This window comes from Anser anser (assembly GCF_964211835.1).
Source record: "Anser anser genome assembly, chromosome: 30".
Taxonomy (NCBI): domain Eukaryota; kingdom Metazoa; phylum Chordata; class Aves; order Anseriformes; family Anatidae; genus Anser; species Anser anser.
In genome coordinates, this window is record NC_139751.1 from 1375659 (window position 1) to 1396416 (window position 20758).

General features: G+C 44.6%; 1 protein-coding gene across 2 annotated transcripts; it reads left to right on the forward strand.

The window, feature by feature from the left end:
* The first annotated feature begins 1689 nt into the window (after positions 1-1689).
* Positions 1690-20656, forward strand: CERS5 (ceramide synthase 5). Of its 2 annotated transcripts, XM_083814083.1 has the most exons (11): positions 1719-1959; positions 7729-7834; positions 9947-10077; positions 10706-10733; positions 11047-11104; positions 11686-11736; positions 12400-12492; positions 13824-13952; positions 14226-14332; positions 16221-16377; positions 19347-20656. In XM_083814083.1, the coding sequence occupies exons 3-11, from the start codon at positions 9996-9998 to the stop codon at positions 19497-19499; spliced, it is 858 nt and encodes a 285-aa protein (XP_083670209.1). In that variant the 5' UTR covers positions 1719-1959; positions 7729-7834; positions 9947-9995; the 3' UTR covers positions 19500-20656. The 2 variants fall into 2 exon arrangements, with proteins under 2 accessions (XP_083670208.1, XP_083670209.1); XM_083814082.1 differs by lacking the exon at positions 10706-10733 and having other exon boundaries at positions 1690-1959.
* Positions 20657-20758: the final 102 nt, after the last annotated feature.

Below are 20758 nucleotides of genomic sequence, written 5' to 3' on the forward strand. Positions count from 1 at the left end.
AGCTTATTTGTATTGCAGTTGTCTTATCTCAAGCCTGGGGTGGTTGTGGTTGGGATAGATGGGGTTAAGATCTAGAAAAAATGCAGTAAGTGACCTGCAGTAGCATAAGACAGTGTGTGGTGGTGTATGGCATGGGGAATGAGGGGGAGAGAGGGGAAAAAACTGCTATCTAGCTAGGTGTTAGTAGCTACACATCCTGAGGTGTACAGCCTGCTGGCTGGCACTTCTTAAGGGAGAGCTGAGCCTTGACTTCTTAAGGGAGAGCTGAGCCTTGATTTGAACAGATAGAGGGGTATTGCAAAACTAGGAAAGCGGCTGTAAAAGTACATATGGCTTTCTTTAACCTCTAAGTCCTTATCTTTTTCTAACGAAATCCACTTGGTATCAGATTGCCTCCTCAAATTACTAAGCAATTGGAGATCTTTCTGGCTGGAAGCTATTTGTCGTGGACTCAGATTTATTGGATATGCCCATTATTTGTTTCTTAGGAGACACAATTGAATTTTACAATGCATCCCCAGTTACGTGATACTAAAGGTACACTGGCTGCAGTTCCCAGAGACTTTACTGTTGTACATCGCTAATTCTAGTTAAATCTGAGGCATCTGTGAGTCCTTGAGCTATAAGGATGCTTACTGCTCGCTCAGCCAGGCTAAACATGTTCATGGAGAAATTAGTGCTACTGGTATGTTTAAATAAAGTTGTTCCATTGGAAAAAAGTGAACATATTATGAACTAGCCTGTCCTTGAATCTATTAATTATCATAGCATTTGAGTGCTTAATGGGCCATTTAATTTGCTCTCGACTGGACGGATGCCAAAAAGGCTATTATATGAAAGATGGATCATTTGCTGCGATGGGGAAGGAAGCTGATGCTGTCCGCCTTCGTGGAGAATTTGAGAACCTAATTAAAAAGCTGACCTAAAGGCTAGGTTGCATTACTTGGTAACCCTCGCCCCAAGGCTGTCAAGCTGAAAACATGAGAAATTTTCTGAATGTTTTGAAAACTATTACGACTGTCTTAAACTTTGGTAACAAGCATACCTCTCTGTGTTTTGTCCTTAAATGTTTAAACACATGGGTGTTATTAGTAAAACTAATCCGTGGTACCTTACCATAAACTCTTCATGTGAGAAATTGCACCGTCCTGCCTTGGAGCCCGATTTTGAGGTGAGTGAAGCGGGCTGTAAGCCTGTGTGAGGAATGCTGCCCAAGGGGTTTATTGAGGTGTGTGTGGGGTTAGCTGGGGGTCTTATCGAGGGGGGTTATCTAGGGGGGCTTTATCGAAGGGGGCTTTTGTCGAGTGGGGATTCATGGAAGGGGGATTTATCGGCGGGAGGGGGTTGATGGAGTGGGTTTTATGGAAGGCTGGGTTATCGGGGGGTGGGTTATCCACCGCCATTTGATCCCACAGAGGCTGCCTCGGGTCCTGCCTCACCCAACACCTTCCCGAGGCAGAGACCGAGCCCCTCTGAGAGGAGCCCGTGCTTCAGGGCTTCTCCCGAGGGCTGTTCTCCCAGCGCCACCTCGGGGCGCGGGGCCGTTCCCGCCCATTCTCCTCAGCGAGCCGCGGCGGGCGCCTAACGGTCCGCGGCGGGGGCGGGGCGGGGCGGCCCCGGGCCCGCGCACGCGCCATGTTTGAGGGGGGCGGGGCTTGGGGAGAGGCCCCGCCCCCTGGCCGTGGCGGCTGTGGCGGCGGCGGCGGCAGCGGCGGGGGGCGGGGGGAGGTGACGGGAGGGAGGGAGGCGGCGGCGGAAAATGGCGGCGGCCGCGGCGGCGGCGCTGCGGGCCTGGTTCTGGAACGAGCGGTTCTGGCTGCCCCACAACGTGACGTGGGCGGACCTGGCCGGGGAAGCGGGCCCTCCGGGCAGCGGGCTGCAGTACCCGCGGGCCGGCCACGTCCTGTCCGCCTTCCCGTTGGCGCTCGGTATCTTCGCCGTGCGGTTGCTCTTCGAGAGGTGAGCCCCGGTCCCCCCCCCACCCCCGGTCCTCCCCTCAGGACTTCAGCTCCTGCCTCGGGGCGAGGCCGCTGGGGTCCTTTAGCAACGGGCCCCGGGGGCAGCCGGGATCAGGGCCCCGGGACAGCCGGGCTCGGGCCCCCCCCCTCGCCCTTCAGGCAGCTCCGAGGCCTCCAGCCTTCCCCCTGCTTTCTTTTTTATCTCCTTGAGTGGAAAGGGAACGGCAAAACCCATCCCTGGGGCTGTCAGGGTACTCAGGACCCCCCCCCAAGGCTCCCCTCTCCCGTGGCTTTGGGCCCCGAGAGGCTCCTCAGGTGCTGGACGCTGAGGTAAGGCGAGGAGGAGAGCCCCAGGAGGTGGTTTTATTTCTTAATGCTCGTGTCCAGCTTGGCTTGCTGGCGTTGCTGGGCTCTGCCTGCGGTGTACTTTCCGTCCCAGTTCCTGGATGAGGAAATAGGGCTCGTTCACATGGCCTGGTGTATCATTAAACAAGCTGTGGATCCCCCCGCGTGACGGAAGCGCGTGCGGATCAGCATATCTGCCCATAAGCAGGTGTAATGCAGCGTTTCCCATTTGTTTGAATATCCATAAGCGTGTATTAACTCTCCCCTGAGGCAGGAGTTTATCCTTTGCATGATGGATATCTCCTATAGCCGTACGCAGGGCAGGCTCTGTGGGTGACAGACACTAATTAGGAAAGCAGCTTGCTTAAGAGAACCGTTAGGTGAAGCCAACTAAAACACCTTGGGTACCTGTTCAGATAGTTCTTTAAAGGTTGATTTCGTCTTAAATTTCTGCAAGAAAAGAGCGGAAGTATTTCTGAGTGTGGAAAGGCCTGTAGGATTAAAGCAATCAGGGATTGAGTTGGTGTTTTTTTGCAAGTTTTCTTTAAAAAGTGTACCTTTTTTTTTGAGCTTTCAGAAATTAAACAACAGGAGGGAACTGGGACTAAGTAAAAAGACAGGAGAACTGTAGAGAAAAATGTGAAGCAGGTAAGCAGAGTAGGAGAGAAGTTTGAGCATCTTTTTTTTTCCTTCCCTCTCCATCTTATCTTTCGAAGTACTTCAGAAAGCTACGTTCAGCTCAAACCAGTGCAGAGGACCCAGGAACACCCAGATACGTGGCAGTGCCAAAACCTCATCTTAGCTTTGCACCTTGCTGCTCCTCTTGGCCAGATGTATGCAGTTGCCAGCAGACAAGGCAAGAAGTTGGGAGGCAGGATGCTACCCCTGGAAGGAGTATTGTAGGGAGGTCTTCTCGCTTCCCTAGCTCAGTCCAGGTGTCTTAGCTTGGGGAAGAAGTGCAAAAGTTTCTTTTTTCTGGATTAAGAGACATACAGAGAGCTACAGTGCATCCCACTGTACCTAATAACGCAATCCTCCTACTAACAATTATTTTATCCTGATAATGTCTGCACTGTGCCCCGGTACGTGAAATTCCGTTTGCGGTGTTGGTTTAGGGAGGACTCAAATGAACAATTAAGTGCTCCTCCTGCACAATAGAACCTAGAGACCACAGGCTGCTTCCTGAGAGGGTTTGTTTCTTTCCTTTAACAGTGTCAACGCTGTAGTGTGTCTCCGTGGTGGTATCCCAGTGAAAGTAGATTGTGAAGCAAAATGCAAGGTTGTTTCTAGCATGTTTATTTACAAAGGCCACATTTTTCAAGAAATGCTTTCTTCTTTCTCCTGCCACCTTGAAGGTGTTGAAACTTCAGTTTTGTCTAATAAAATCGCCTTGTGCAGATACCCCAATTCTGGCCTTGGGGATGATTAAGTCAAATGGTTTCCTTGACACACAATTGGCAGTCGGACTTGATGGCTCAGAACTTGAATTATAAATGTCTGTATCTCTTTTGTTTTAGCTCCTCTCTTCATTTCTTTTTGTCTGTTTGCTGTAGATCTTCAGTGTGAGGAAGTGCTTTTGCTACACTGACACTTGTTACACTGGCACACGTTTCTCTGTTGGCAAATGCTCCTGTAAATTAGCCTTTGCATCACGATGATGGCAAAATGCTCATTGGGCTGGCTCGACTTGGGAATAGTGTGTGCTAAAAACCTGACTGTAGGGATGAGCCAAGACTTGCAGGGTGAGGTAAGGTCCTGACTTGGCTGAAGGTGGATTTTTGGTCAGGCGAGATAAAGAAGTACTTCTGCTTACAGATTTGTGTGGCTTGTTTTTTTTCTTTTTTTCTCTGTTATGTTTGCTGTGGTTTCTTCCTATGCATCTTGTCCCACTGCAGGCGTAAAATAGTTCCCAGGTATCTGGGAAAACACAAAGCCTGGTGATCGTACAAGGTGTTTGTGTTTACACCAGAATTCCTTTTCACTTATAGGTATTCTTGTTACTCTCTGCATCTGAGGAAGGATATGCTGCTTGTGCTCGTTCTGGTAGGGGAAAAAATAAACTGGTTTTAGATGTTGCTTTGTCAGTGCTGTCTGGAAAATTTGGTACAGTTTAAGTGAGGTTTAATCTTAACACAGTGAAACTGAGAGACTATAAAGAGATGAACTCTTGAGTGCATTAGCTGCAGGATGTGCCTACTTCATAAATCTTATTATTTAGGGGATTGTTCTTCCTTTTCAGAACTGTAGTAGGGATTTACCAGACAAACCAAACTGTTCCGTAAAGGAGGATTCTGAGGCTGGATTTGTCAAGTACGACATGCGCGAGAAGTGCTTGTTATACGTGAGTCTGCGTGCTAGAAAACTGGTGTTGGTGTCAAAACCAGTTTGTCTTAATAACCAGGGTGAAACAGATAGGTTGGTAGGCATGGCTTACATCAGTGCGCAGGTACGTGTTCAGAAAACCCTAATAAAAGTAGTGAAATGATGATAACTCCTTGCAGCAAGGGTGTGGCAGGATCTTGACCTTGGGAATAGTTGCTGCAGTGAGTATTTCTATGGTATCATAAAGTAATTTAGATTGGAAGGGACCTCTTGGTCACCTTTTCAGTCCTTTCCTCAAAGCACGACCAATGTTCTAGTCAGGTCAGGTTGCTCGTGGTGCTGTTCAGTTTCAAATATCCCCAAGAATGGGAATTCTGGAAAGAATGGGAATTCCGGAAAGAATGGGAATTCTATGTTTTGGGCAGTGTTTTTTGGTGCTTAACTGCTATTGCTGTGCAGTTGTTGTTTGTTTTTTTTTTTTTCCTATGAGATACGCTGCAAAAATTGCACATCTGGAAATCTGTTTTGGGGCCAACACTGTAAAACACCACAGTCGCCTTAGCTCAGCCCTAAAGGCACATCACCTGGTTGTATTTCTGACTGGCAGCAGGGTGGATTGTTCGCTTCGTATTCCACCTGCAAGGTGGTAACTGGCCGAGGCAGCTGGGCAGTGGCATGGACTCCCGAGCGTGAGCCAGACGCGTCGCGGCCAGGTAAAAACACCTCGCGTGGCTGCTCAGGAAGCCCTGCAGACGGACAGACGTACAGTGGGATTTGCAATTCCACTGCACGGAGCCATTACTTGCCGAGTTAGAGAAGCAACGTTACAGCGTTGGGCTAGACTTCCCTAAAAGTAACGAAATCCCTTGCTGCCATCGTTTTTCCTTCCTGTTTCTGGGGCTGGGACGCCCTCCCTTAGTGTGGCATGTCCTGTGCGCTTGCATTGATGTCTGCTTGCTTCCGTGCACCTAGAAATGTTGGTGGGGGTTTTGTTCTGCTCTGTGCTCACCTGCATGCCTGATGACTGAGTTCCTTGAGTCCTGTGCAGTGTCTGTAGCCTGTAGCCTACTTTTGATGATTTTTTTTTTCCTGATTTCTGGAAACATCTGTATTTTTTCCCAAGGCCTTCTAGTGAAGGAAGCTTACAACGCGGGAATACTTTTCTGCAGAGTTGTTGATTGGTTGGTTGGTTGTTGGTTTTTTTTTGGTAAGTGTTAGGTTCTAAAGTGAATTATTTCCACTCATTTCTGTACCTTTATCTAAGGAGATGTTCTTTCTTCTTTCTTTGATGCTTCAGGATTTGAATTCTAAGATAAAGCCACATTCTGTGCATCATGTGAGCTTTCTTAACCATTCATTCTCCTCTTGGCTCTTAAGCAGAGTCTCCTGAATAATAAATGTATTGAATGTGCAGATTTGCAGATTTCCAGGTTTTCTCTGACATACGAGGAAACTTTTCCCAGCCCGAGTATCTTCAGACCAGCTTGGGATTTTTTTTTTCTTTATGGAGCTGCAAACACTGTGTTCCAGCAAATGGAATAAAGGTATTGATCTGGCATACTGCGACTGCACACGTGTGCTCCTTTGCTGTTGTCATGGTGTATCCTGCAGGAAAGCAAAGTATGGAGATGTGCGCTTTTATGAAGGTCCAGCCAAGTGTTTTATAACATCCTAAGATGATTGCTGGCTGGTGGTCTAGATTGTAGAGGAAGCAGTGAGCCTTTAGAGCAGGGAAGAGCCAAGCTGAAAGGAAATCACCCTTTCCTTTTTTTTGTGTGTGTGTTTTTTTTTTTTTTCTTTAGCTGCGACTGTTGAAACGAACAGGACATGTGAAGAAATCTGGCAGGACAGTGAAACCTGGTGCTACAGTGCCTGGTACTTGTTTAGAGTTTTCTGAAAGCAGAGGAGTTCCTTTAGGATTACTCATGAGCTGATCCACAATTTCTCAAGGGGAAAGCCCTAGAACCTGCGTCTGTTCTTAGATCCAGTCGTAGCTATTTGTTACTGGAATATTAACAGTGTACTCCCAAGGAAGGTTGCGGTTGGAACACTTAGGGTAATGATCCTGCTGAGTTTTAATCTCTTCTTTTAAGCACAAGGAGAAATGGCAACAGATTTAATGGTTGGAAAAAGCAGCGTTTTCTGCTTAATGGCACTCCTAGTCTTCTAAATGGAATACATATGTGTAATAAAGTTGTCTCTGAATCAATCTCTGTTTTGAGGCAAAGTAGATTTAATGATGCAAATGTTGGGTCCTTTTCAAAATTGTTTTTGAGAAACAGTTTTTTTACGTGCTCTCAAATTAATTGATGTTTTTCTTGAATTTGCTGTACCTTGAAAGCTCTTGCCCCACCGACAGGAGGGAATACAATTTACATTTTCAGGTAACACGTGCATTTTCCATAGTATCCCTTGGCCAACTTGACACAAAGGTACAGCAAAACCTACTTAGTTTTGAAGACATATATATTCATTTTAGTTTTTGGAGTGTCTGTGCTATAAAATTCACAAAGTGCTTGATCAACTTTGGGAAAACATGGTGCGTGCAGGACTGAGATGTTGAGATCTCGGCTCTCGGACTGAGAAACTTCGTACATCTTCCCTATTCTTCCTAAGGAAATAAGACACTTTTTTTTTTTTTATCCTCTTGGGGAAAAATAGAACTGCGTCTGTGTCTTTTAGGAACCGTGTCACTTGAACTTCCCTTTTTTTTCTGAGCCATGCGACACCAAGAAGCAGTCTGGAAATAAGGCGTTTTGTTCGTGGTGCTTCGGGGGCTCTAGCAGTTGTTTGCAGAGATCTCCCATCAGTGTCTATTATTTATTTCTGAGCTAACATATCCTGATCCTGCAAGCCAAGGGCATTAAGGTTTAACTTTTCATTTTAGATGTGCGTACTGTATGCGCTGTCTACAATTACCAGTTGGACTAATAAAAAACGTTTCTTTACCTGTGAAGTTTCTTTGAGCAACATGAGTGAAGATCTTCAAAAGGTTTTTGAATAGGTTTTGCAATTTGTGATGAGTTGGGGTTGTTGTGATTTGGGCAGAGGAGGGAAACTAATGCCTTGTTTTAATGTGGCTCTTTGTTCGCAACTCTTTCAGATTTATTGCCAAGCCCTGTGCCATAAACCTTGGCATTCAAGACAGTGGACCTCACAGAGCCCAGCCTAATGCAATTTTAGAGAAAGTGTTTACATCCATCACTAAGGTGAGTCACACTGCAAATTCTGCTAGAAACGGAAGCCTGTAGGAATGAATGTTGGTATTTTTTGTCTTCCACTTCTCTAGTGTGAAGAGTGCGTTTCACACTGTGCATGTACAAGTGTGCTCTTCCTTATTTTATTTTGCCTCTGAGATCTTCTCGTAGGAACGTAAATTCTCTTTATGGCTGACCTGAGCTTTTGCACATAGGGGAATCTTTTTTGAATCAAAGTTGTTGCCTTTTAAAAAGATAAGAGGTTTCTTCCTTTAGTTCCCTTTGTCCAAATTGTAACGAAGGGAACGGGTGGCAACCGTTGGTTGAACAAGCAATTTCCTAGCATCTTTCACTTTCCATTGGAAAAGCACTGCTCCCTTGAGGTCTGGTGGCCAGCGGTGTGAATGCCTTCATCTTCCTTTTGCCTCCTCTGTGCGATTGCTCAACAGCTGTCACAGTGGAAGTCGCTTCCACAAGTAAAGCCATTCGGTCAATGGAAGCGTGCCCTGACAAATGGCAGGCTGTTGAATGTTGACAGTAGGTATTCCTGTTGTTATCAGCTTCATGTCTTTTCTCTCACTTGAGCTGACAGTGCTCTTTCACTTTGGAACGACGGAATTGCGCGCTGTCTGTACTCTATTGAATATTGACAGTTAAATCAACCCAGATGGTGTGATAGATTTTCATTAAAGATAGTAAAATGGAAGGTTTTATGTTCTCATTTGGTGATGCTGAACTCCATTCCGAGTGCAGCAGATAAAGCACTCAGTGAATGGAAGGGAAATTCTATAAAAACCTTAGCAAAACTTGCCTCGTGGGAACATTAAAGTTCTGAAGTATTTGGAATGACATGTGAACTGAAAGGCCCCTATAATTTGATGCCATTTGTGGGGAGGACTTTTATGTAGGGGATGTCCTTGAAATTAATGTTCAGGAAACCCATGGGGATGCATGCTGTGCAAAATTTATCTAGCTTATGAAAACAGAGCTGCATTTAACTGTACCAGTACGCTTGTGTGCTGTTAAGATCTGGAGGATCGGAATGTAGGGTGGCACTGATGCAGGGGGAAGATGTCATTGCTGTTCTGAAACGGAAGCTCTGTCCGTTCTCCTTTGAGGCAGGTTCGCTTCCAGTGCACAAGTGTCAGGCAGCCCGAACCTGAGCCTAGTACAGAGGCAAGAGGTCTGGCAGCGATGGAATTACAAGAAAGTTGTGGTTTCAGTACTGAACATCAGATTACATTATTCTGCTTTTCAGTTCAACAGTCTGGTGACTCTTTATTAAATGAGCATTCTGCATAGCTTTTGGGGTTTGTATGTAACTCGGGTGGTAAAATGTGTTTATCATCTTTCAGTTGTAAGAGCTCCCTGGCAGAGCTTGTTAAAAGGACACTGGTCTGAAACTAACGTGGCTTATCTCACCACTGGGCCATTTTAGAGGTAGTTATCAGGTTTTGTTCACTTTGCTCTTATAAATCCATTTATGTCATTATTCAAACAAACAAACTGCCGGTAGAGTTTCCAGTCGGAGAAGAGTGATGCATTCTTCATTGTGCAGTTATTTCAGTTGTCAAGTGTAATTTTATTCATAAATTTAAAAGTGATAATGGAAATAACGCCATCTCCATCATGCCCTTTTGGAATATATTAGTATCTGATGTGTTAAACCCAAATTCTTACTTTAAAGTTTCCCTAAACTCCACAGTGAGTAACAACCCATAAATGTGTTCAGCTTTGATCTGTCTGAATTCTGGACAGGTCGAGTTGATGTGCAAGTTTTAACAGGTAGGGCAGGACATTTTAAAAGTTGCTCCTCCTCCCAAATTAAGAAACAGAACAATTGCATTCTGTGTAGTAATGTGCTGTCAAGTGACGAAATAGATGAGGAAATGCTAAACCAGAAGTGTTCTGAATAATTAAGTCATTAGTGGCTTTTGATGGTTAAACTTGAATGAAAATTTGTGGCAACAGGTTCTTGCTTCTAAACTGTAATAGTCTGTATGTAGTGCCTTCGTAGTGTGTTTTTTTTGTCTGTGCATCGTTTCTGTCATAGTACAGAAGGGTTTTCAGACTGCACGCAGATTGAGAAGTAGGAGAAATGACACTTGTTTCATTTTCCTTCAGTCTCCAGATGGAAAAAGGTTAGAAGGCTTGTCAAAGCAGCTAGACTGGGATGTTCGAAAGATCCAGCGCTGGTTTCGTCATCGGAGGAACCAGGACAAACCCACCACCCTCACTAAATTTTGTGAGAGCATGTATGTTTGTGCAGAGGCCAAGATGTGCCTTCATCTTAAAGCTCCAGCTGTATGTTCTCTTTTCTAACTGAAATTGTCAGCTGCTAACTTAAACTAGTGTCTTGGGGTTGGCTGGTGGAAGATAGATACTCGTATAGGCAATTGGAAGAGATTAGGAGGGCTTTTTAGGATTGGTTATTCTCAAATACTTTGTATATGTGCACCACAGCCCAGGCCACCTGTACAGGAGTCATTCCTGCCTGTGATAAGCAGCTTTTCATAGCCCACCAGGTCCATAATGCAGATAGTAACACTTCGGGGGTGTGTATGCATATATGCATGTGCACAACTCCAGTAATTATACCAAAGACAAGTCTGCTGTCTGCACACTTACGTTGTAGACCAGCATTTTTCCCAAATAGAGTGACCTTATGGCTTGCACAATGGTGTGTGTGTACTATGTTATAGACACTTCTTGGATTCCTGTTCTTTTCATTTCAATTCATTCTTTTGTTCTTTGTTTCCTTCTGAATGCTTATAGTTACCCCTGTTAGTGTAGTAGCAGCTGAACGTTTTTTCCTGACTTATTTCTCCTGTGCTGGTTTCTTTCCTTTCCAGTAACTTTCTTCATATTAATTCTTCCCCCCAGTATGGTTTTGTCTACTTAAAGCCACAAGGTAAGAGGGACAAATACATTTATTAGGATACCTTCTGGATAACAATGACTTTTCTTGTTGTTATCTTGATTTGATATGAAAGATGCATGTTCACTCTGGACTTGACTGTTGATGCAAACTAGTCTGGTTTGAAAACTCTTAAATAGGTTTATCCTTGCACAAAATATTTACAAGTGGAGGATTACCAATTGGTGGGTGAATGCTTTTTAGGTGTCAGAATTGTTTTTTTCACAGTTTGTTCCGATTTTTGTTACAAATGTTAACCAGAAACTATTTCTATTTCATACATTTCATTTTCTGCTTCCTTTTCCAGGTGGAGATTTACATTTTATTTAAGTATATTTTTTTATGGAATCAGGTTTCTCTGGACGGTGAGTAGATCTTTCACACCCCTCCCGCCTTACTCTTCTGTGTGATGTGCTAGTGGATTTTGTCTGTCCTGCTGAAATTTAAGGGGTTTGATTAGCAGCGTGCCTTCTGTGCTTGCGCCTAGCTTAAAACAAGGGGAGTTTAGTGGTGATAGTCATCTTTGTGTTCCCTTATTTGACATCCTGGTTCTAAACAAATCTGTCATTATGGAAATATTAGAAACCTATTTGTTGTGTTACACCAGAACAGCACAGCCCTGCTTTCTTGGTGTGCAGAGCTGCTTATTTTCTTGCTAATCTCTTTCCTTCCTGCAGGGATACAGATTCATCTCTTTGGGTCATTATTATTAGCGCTGTATGCTTATTCTTTGTATTTCCATTGCATTATAGTGTGCCTTTGGGTGCCCAAAGAATATTTTAAATCGTTATGACGTCTTACAATAAACTTAGCTTGGATGGTAGGATGGAGATACAATTTATGTGAAACAGAATTGTAGTGGTCAATTGCCTTAGATGGTAGCGAATTAAAAAACAATAACAACAACAAAACAATGCAGAATAACAACTTGTCTTTTTCCTTTAAGGCACCCTGGTTTTGGGACACACGACAGTGCTGGTACAACTATCCTTTTCAGGTAAGATGTAAACACTTACTGGGTCCAAATCTTTGCAATTTCATTTCTTATTTTTGTTGATGACAGCAAATTGAAACTCATTAGATGCGTCTGCTTCGCATTCTGTGCATGCTGCACAGGCTGCAACCTGGTAAGCTTTCTCCTTAGTGAATGGCCATCCATTTCTGTAGGTACAAAGATGGCATTTGCCCTTCGTGTCTTCAGATCCTGGTTAGGTTTGTTAACAGCAGTGTTTCCTCAGATGGAAGAGACTCAGTTCATATTCATTTTGTGTTTACTTGCTGCTGAGGTTATTAAAAGTAACTTATTTACAGTGTTATTTTAATTATGCAGCAAGTATGATTGTATAGAGGCCAACCAGTTTGGTTCAGTGCCAGGTTTTCCTAATCCAAGAGGCTGCAATATGATTTGTAAACATTGAACTTTATTCAAAAAGAGTAAGATTCTGCTGTCAAACACAAATGTTTGCTTGTGTGAATAAGCCTATAGTAAGATGGCTGTTGCTTAAGCTTGTTTTTACTAAACCTTAATGCTGGATCTTTTAACTTATGCCTCAGCATTCTGAAGGAACAGAGTGGGATGGGAAGGAAGGAAGAAGTGGATTTTAATGTAAATTTTGAAGTATTTTGTCCTCTAACTGTGCTATGTTTGTTTGTTTTCCAGCCTCTAACATCCAGGCTTTATTATTACTATATCTTGGAGCTGGCCTTCTATTGGTCTCTCATGTTTTCTCAGTTTACAGACATTAAACGGAAGGTGAGATTAACCAGAATTGCACTAACCACTTTGCTAAATAGACAAGACTAACAGAAAGTGTGAGTGTGCTTGGCCAGTAGAGCTGAAGCATAGTAATAACTGAATTTTCTTCCTCATTCACATCTCTGTGTAGCCTACCTCCTTCTGTAATCACTACACAGTCCTGGGGGAAAGGGAGGAGCAAGCCTGCTATGCAACCTGGTATAGCCTCGAGAGTCCCTTTCACCTTCCAGGGAAAAGAACAGAATCAGTCAATACCTCCTAATAAGCAGTCAGCAAATCATTGAGAGATAAAAAAGAAAGATTTAATTAGAAGGCTTGCAAGAAAGGAAAATAAAATGCTCTAAGCATTACCTTGCTGAGCAGGATGAGAAAATGGCAAACACTAAAGCGATAATGCATTCTTTTTTTGAAAGTAATTTTTCATCTGTGTATGTAGCAGAATGATGACTGGTCATGATTGCTGGAATCTAATTCCGTTGCGTTCTAGGATTTGGCTTATTGTTGCTGTTGGAAAACAGTTCAAAATAAATCATGGTTTATTGCGTCTGTTATACAAACTGCAAAGTAACAAATTATCCCAATTCTTGCATTAACTGTTTAAAAAGAGAATTATTTTTTTTTCCCTGTACTGGAATATCAGCTCCAAAATACAGAGTAGATGCAGAAAGAGTGTGATTAACAGCATCTCTGATATAATCTGTTCGTAATATTTAGTTTTGTGCTCTGTGTATTACATCCCTCATGATAAGGTACACTGAGGTGGAGTGTAAGTGTTGTACCCAGGGGACTGAACTGGAACAGAGCCTTGAATGTACGTGCATTGTGAAAACTTTTTAACTGGAGTGGCCTAGCTCTTGCTGTTGGATTATCTTGTGTTCTATGCCTGCTATGCTCTGGCAGGTTTTTACATGCTGACAACAGTAACAACAGCGTGCTTACGGTTTGTGCCAAGAGCTGAAAGGACTAGCAACATGACTGCAAAACCAAAAGGAGCCAAAAACAAGGACCATATGTTGTCCTATCAATCTTTTGAGAGGATTCTGCAGCCATACTTATCTTGATCTTGCGAGTATGTGCCAAAGAGTGCCGTACTCCTGTACGCAGAATTACAGCCTTACAGAAGCACAGGTGCTGGGAGAGACCTTTCTGGAACCTCTAGCGATCGTGACAGATGTTGTGCGATGAGCTGTGCTTCATACAAAGTGGAGTCGAGTCTGAACTGAACTGAAGTAATCCTCTGACCCCAGTTAGTCAGTTTGGTGGCTCTGCTCTAAACATCTGTATCTGTTTGACAGCCAAAGGGTCTGAATTCTTTTTTCTGTTTCCAGGACTTCCTGATCATGTTCGTCCATCACTTGGCTACAATTGGACTCATTACGTTCTCTTACATGAATAATATGGTGCGGGTTGGAACGCTGGTGCTGTGTCTCCATGATGCATCCGATTTCCTCTTAGAGGTGAGTTTCCTTTCAGATCTTTACCTAACGCTAGTGTGGTCTCAGGGGAGCAAGCTGACTTTCCTGTTCTTGCTAAAACAGCATTAAATATGCCGTAAAACCTGTGTTGCTGATCCTGCCTTGTCAGCTTTTCCTCATAACTGCTGAGAATAATCCCTAAATGTTCCTAAGTCCTTACAAATGTGATGGCTTGAGGGTTTTGGAGCTCTACAGCCTGGTAATTACATGATTGCATGAAGGGAATAACACTCTCATATTTCTTTCCTTTTTTAGGCTGCAAAGCTAGCCAATTATGCCAAGTACCAGCGTCTGTGTGATGCCTTCTTCATGCTCTTTGGTGTCGTATTCATTGTTACACGGTTGGGCATTTATCCTTTTTGGTAAGCACCTTGAGGTATAAGGTCTTGCTTGTTCTTCCAAGCCCTTCCAAGCCCTTAAGCAAAGCCTTTGTACCTAGACTTCTTGCAAGCAGTACAGCCTGTCCCCTCAAGGCAGCCTGAAGTTGCAGACACCCCAAGTAGCATTTGGAGCAGTACTTTCAATCAAAACTACGAAGAAACCTCTCAACAGTCAGTTGAGAGAGTGTGAAAAGTGACTAGAATCTTAACGCACAGCTGGCCCCTCTCCTCTTACTGCAAAGTGATGACAATGCTCATTAGCTGGAGCAGAGTCAGCTGGTATCTGAACGACTCAAAGGGTTGTTTGCTTCTCTTGACTTGAGAAGTTTTGGAAATAGTTACAGCTGAGGCATGGTCTCTTGAAGTAAAATTAATTTCTGAGTATCTGGCTTAGTCATCATTGCCGCTTTTGATTTCTTATGGCACTTTTGTCCTACCCTTGAGTCGTGACTATGTAGAGCCTAAAATAAGTCTGAGGTTTCTGGAGAGGTAAAACCCTGGCTAAATGGCTTATAGCTAATCGTTGTATAATGAGATTCCCTTTACCCCAGTAGGCTTGGTGAGGTGGTTCTGGTGTTAGCCACTTGTTTCTGTTGAAAGAGTGTACTGAAAATTTGGTTATAGCTGATTATCACTCAATTAATTTTGATTTTACTTCATATGTTTCTTTCCTGAGCAATGGACAACCTGCATGGCTATTCTTCTGGCGTGCGTTAGTGGCAGACAGAAACAGCCCTTCATTTATGTTTTAGTATCAGGGTTGCAATTAAAGCTCCTGCTTGTTTCCCGGAAAACGCATCAAAGAAATCTGGATAAGGAAGGGCCTTTAATCCCTTTGTTTCCATTGTCTCCTTCCAGTGACAGATGAGGTAGTTGTTGTTGTTTTTCTTGCCGTTGTCTGTCATAAGGTGATGCTCTTGCATCATGCTATTGCTCAGCAGTCCTGTAAATCTTTAATACATTTTCCACTGGCTGTAACGTAATTCCACAGCTTTGTGCAGAAATCTGGCAAGCTTGCAGTGGCATTGCAAACCTTAGGCTGTTTCACTTCATGTCTATTCCCTTCCCTAATTAGTAGTGTAAAACATCAACAGACCTCAGGAGTTCCATGTAAGTCATCGATAAGCCAGCTAGGAGGTAGATGTTTCTGTAACTGTATTTTGGGGGGGCCTGGGTTCTTCTTTGAAAGGCTTGTTTTTATTTTCCTGCGAAGCGTTCAAAGCTCTGTGAAATTAGTGGCATCTTTAAAGGTCTCTCCACACATCTCTACTTCATAAAGTCAAAAATGTTTATTAAATTACTTAAGTACTGGCAGTAACTCCCAGCGATGAGAACAGCAAAGCAGCAATGAAAGAAAGCACAATGCTTTGTCCGTGAACTAGTTTCTAGTCCTCCAGCTTGGCAGGAGGAACCTGTAAAAATAAGAGAGAAGGGAATAGCACGCAGGGAGGCAGACCTACTGGGACCAAAATTCTTCTGTGATCTTTAAATATGGGCGAAGACGGCCTGAGTAGGAATGTGTTAACAGTTGTTTTGATGACTGGAGCAGCTTGACATCACTTCCTGTAAAGTTATTACAAACGTTCATGCTGTTGAGAAGGAAATTGGCAGCAGATCTGTGTGTGTAACCAAACTGCGGAACGTTCGCATCTTCTCCTGTTTGTTGCTCCATTCAAATGTTTCTAATTAGCTTTAGTCTGTCTCTTAACTCTGGCAAGAGACTAGATGCATCGCTGCTCTGACAGGAGCAAAGCAACAGATGCTTAAATGGTACAGACTGGTGTGCAGCTGGCCAGTCATCTTAATTTAGAGCTGGAAGCCATGTTACCAGCACAACTGGTCTGTAATGTGTTTCTGGATCTCTTTTTAGGATTTTGAACACAACCCTCTTTGAAAGCTGGGAGTTGATTGGTCCCTATCCTTCATGGTGGCTCTTCAATGGCCTTTTGGTAATCTTGCAGATCTTGCATATCATCTGGTCCTATCTCATCATTCGCATCGCCTACAAGGCCCTCATGCGGGGAAAGGTAAGATTGTTGGTGACTGTTTTGGGCCCTCTTTCTATAAGCTCTGTGAAAGAATCCTGAGGAACTGAGCCCTTCGGTGAGGGCTGGTGTTAGTTCTCAGTGTAATTGCATCAGAAATGTTTTGTAGGAGAGCAGGTTGGTTTGTTTTTTCACCCTGGTTGCTCTGCAGACTTGAGAGGCCAGGTATATACAAAGGCGAGGATGCTTTCCTCTCTGTTCTGGTCATACAGGGAAATAATGCCATTACCCAGTACACTGAGATGTTGTAATAGTGATGGTGATGACAGATCTGTTAAGTCCTTTTTTGGAGTTTAAAGCATTGGAAAGCTCTTTTTTGAACAATTTGAACGGGCTGGTTTTTAGCTGCTAGCTTTCCAGCATCTGCTGGTTCTTGGGTTGCGATGAGGACTGTGCATCTTCCGCTTGTTAGCAGTGACAAAGGCTTCTGGCTGCCAGTGCACGGCCAGGCATTGAGCTGCAGCATGCAGAGGAGAAAGGGTTATCAGAAATTCTGGGGAGTGTGCTGGCTGTTACCGGGGTCCAGTCTAGCTTCAGTCGTAAGTATTCGAATTTTAATTGTGTTGGGGTCTTAGGGAGAATGAGGGTGAAACTACAGCAACTCGTTAGCAGCAGATGGTACCCTAAGAGCAAACAATGCTGATTTTTGGCTGCAACCTAAGTTGCCAAGCTCAAAAGGTGCACTTCAAGTGAAGGGGCACGAGACAGGGAAAGCCAGTCTGGGAACTAATTTGACACTTGGCCAACCCATCAGGAGAAGCCGCTTCCTTCCATCTACCAGAGTGCAACAACTGATTTACTAGCACAAAATGCCTTTTTTATCATGTATCTGAGTTTCTTTCATAGCTCTGCTTTATTTTGTGTGATTTCTTAGTTGCCCTTACACATGGAACATAACCTTGAAGAATATATCGTAGCTGTTTGTGGCGCTCGTCATCAGAGGAAGACATGGTTTAGAGCATGCACATGGTTTTTTTCATCTGTTCACCACAGCTGCTACTGCAAGGCTTGTTTTCTGTCTGTGCAGCTGTTCCTACAGCTGAGGTCTACACCTTTTTTCCTTTCCTTGCTTCTCTCCTGTCCAGGTGACCCAGCCAGAGAAAGGACTCTAAGCTTTGTCTTCTTCATTCTTTTCTCACTCCTTTTCCTCTGTGCCAGACTGGAGCTGGACAGTTTCATCCTTTGCATGTAAGTGTGATCTGTACTTCCGTTTCTACACTGAAACACATCTGTGTCTGTTTCTAGGCTGAGACGAACGCAAAGCTATGGTCTTGGGGTTTCGGATGGGTAGTGCCTTCTCCTAAAATGTTTGACTCCCTGTTTTGTGCAGTGCTGGCTTTGACGGTACGCCAAAATGCAGATTTTTCCAAAGGTCTCTGAGGTCTAAGCAGTGTCCTGTGGTGGTTTGTTCTTCTGCTGTCAGATGGCTGCATGACCTTGACCTTTCTGCTTTCGTAGGCCCACAGAGACTCCGATATCTCTCTTTAGTGCTCGTTAACAATCTGCTGGGTGAAAGAGGGCAGCAGAGAGGCAGTCCTTTTTTTGTGAAAAGGATTACAGCAGTCACTAGCCCCCCAGAAAATGGGGAGAAACAGAGGGATTTCTGCTTCCTTCCTGTGACCCTTTGAACTTCCAATATAGGAGAGTGGGGAAAGATACCAGAAGTTTTGGCAACACACAGAAGCCAGTACGTCCGACAGGCCTGTCAGAACCAATCCTGGAGATCATTAACTTGACCTGGCTTTCCGCCACGTCTTCCTTGGAGCTGAAAAACTTCCCGGCTGGTACTGATTGAAAGCCATAAGCCTGACTCAGAGCAAGCAGAGTAGGATCGAGTCCCGAAGTGCCTGGAAACATGCTAGCCACAAAGTGCTTGCATGTGAAGTAAATGAGGGCTATTAGTTGCAGCCAGAAGTGTGGAGAGCCTGCCTTGGGGTATGTAAAGCATGTGCCATTCACGCAGCCACAGCTCGGCACCGGTGCGTTTATGGCTCTGGCGCCCAGCCAGTGACCAAGGTGCTTATTTGCAGTTAGGGCCGGGCTTGCGATCCCTTCCCTTCACCTTCTGGTGCGCTTGGCTGTGCGGTGTCGGTACACTGCCCTCCTGTGGCACTCTGAGAGCAGCTAACAGCGACATGTGCCGACTCCTGGCCAGAACCATGCCTGGAGGGGTTTCCAAAGGTCCAAAATCCCACGTACAAACCGAATTCAGCTGGGTTTGCAGCCCATCTTTTAACTAAAACCATAACGCTGTAGAGCAGATCTAGATTCCTGTGGCTGAGATGCTCCTGCTGTACCTGAACTGGTTTTTGCTGGATTAGATAGTTGTCTCTTTTCTACAGCTTGCTGTCCGAACACACTTTTGCTCGTAAATGGGATCTCGTGTATGAATCACAAGCTGTGAAAATGGGAGGCGCTTTGTGCAAACAGTAATGTGATAAATATAGCTGGTTAATTTTTAAAATATCAAAGGCACTCCCTGGAGTGTGTTCTCTAGAGGTGATATACATACATTTTGTCATCATACTTGCTGATTATAAAGGTGTGAGAAGATTTATTTTTTCAATTTTAAACCCATTTGTTGTTTGGAAAAGCAGCCTTTAACCAATCTAGAATAAGGCTCTCCGAGGACAAAAGCAGGCAAAGATCTACAGCATCCTCTGATCTGGTGAGAGCGAAAATGTGCAGTGCTTCCACAGATGGACAGGGCATTTGAAAAATGGAACTCGTAGCTCCCAACTGCCTTTTTCAACATCTTTCTTGCTTTCTGTACATGATGACAGGCTCTTCCTAGTAATTTTGAAGTTACTACAGATGGAATATAGAAGGTAATTGTAAGTGACCGAGGCTGGTTAATCACGTGGACGCAACCTTTTTTACTGCTGTTTCCTGTTAATTTATCAACTTCCCTCCTCCCCTTCCCACTACCCAATCTCTTTTGAATTGTTTAGGTATCAAAAGATGACCGCAGCGATGTCGAGAGCAGCTCTGAAGAGGAGGATGTGACTTCCAACAGCACAAAAGGAGTTTTCAGCACTTCGAGCAATGGCTCCAACCGCGTTAACGGCCATGTGGCTAGTGGCCAGTGGACAGAAGAGGAGTAAGGCTGTGGGTCAGCCTTGAGCAAACACGAACTTGTCTTTAAATATCTAGATGTGTTGAGCTCCACATTCCCATGTGATCTTTAATCAAGATACCCCTTCCCCAGAAAACCTCCAGCAAATCTGAAACGGGCACAATCCAGACCAGTCAAAGGCTTTGCACGACAGAAGGGAGAAAGCCGATTACTAGGGCAAAACCAAAGCCACAGATTTCGTTTTAAGCCATGTTGTACCCAATCTTAGCCCCACTGATATTTGCAGAGGTGTGTTTGTATGTGACAAACTGGTTTTTACTAGGATCAACTCAAGGTGGAAACGAGTTTGGATGAGGCTGGCTGCCGCCCGCAGGAGGGTCCGGGTGCCATCTCGGTGACTGTTCCAGCGCAGGTTCCGCGCGGCTCCTCGATGCACTCCAGAAGCTGCTCAGAGCACGGAGAGAGGGGTGGGTTTCTGGTCCACCTCCAAGCTATCCGGGCTGTAGCAGAGACTTTCCTCAGCCCTACTGCGAGCGCTCTGGACCACAGCCAGGCTTTGAATTGGATTGTGCTACAACAAAACCGCTGTTCTGACTCGGCGGTGGGGTGCTGTAGGCTGAGGAGGAGGTTCTCGCTTGTTATCTCTGCTGTCACGAGGGACCAGGCCAGCGTTTGCTGCCTCTTTTGGTGCTGCAAGCCCCTCTGAAGTCTTACCTACAGCCTTCCAAAAAGGGGGAGGGGGTTTGCTTATTGCCCCTGAGTCAACTCTCACAATACATGCCTTAATTTTTTTATTTTTTTTTCCTGTTGCAAGTCATGGTTCTGAAGACTTTTCTAGATGTACAGGCTCGAGTTGGCTAAGCTAGGACCTGAGGGTGGACCAGGGCTGGGGGGCTGCTTGTAGTTTTCCCCAAAACGTTTCAGTCCTGCTCGTCTGTACTTTTAGCCAGAAGTGAATGTTGCTGCTCTGATTTTTGCAATTCTGTGGAGGAGATCACTGGGCCGGCAAGGCGGCCGTGCCGCGGGCTTCGCTTCTTATTTTTTACTTGATGGTACTTGGGGGCAACGGGCAGCCCTGCGCGCCGAGCAGGAGCAGGATTGGGGGAAACTCCTTGAGTTGTTACCGTTTTATACCATTGTTTACTCTTTATCTCCGATTAAAAAAAAAACAAAACCGCTTCAGAACCTCGCTTCACGCGCCTCGCCTTACATCAACCCCCAAACCCCCCCCGTCCCTAACAAAACCCCAAGCCCTTCCCCCAGCCCCGGGGCGGGACGAGGACACGA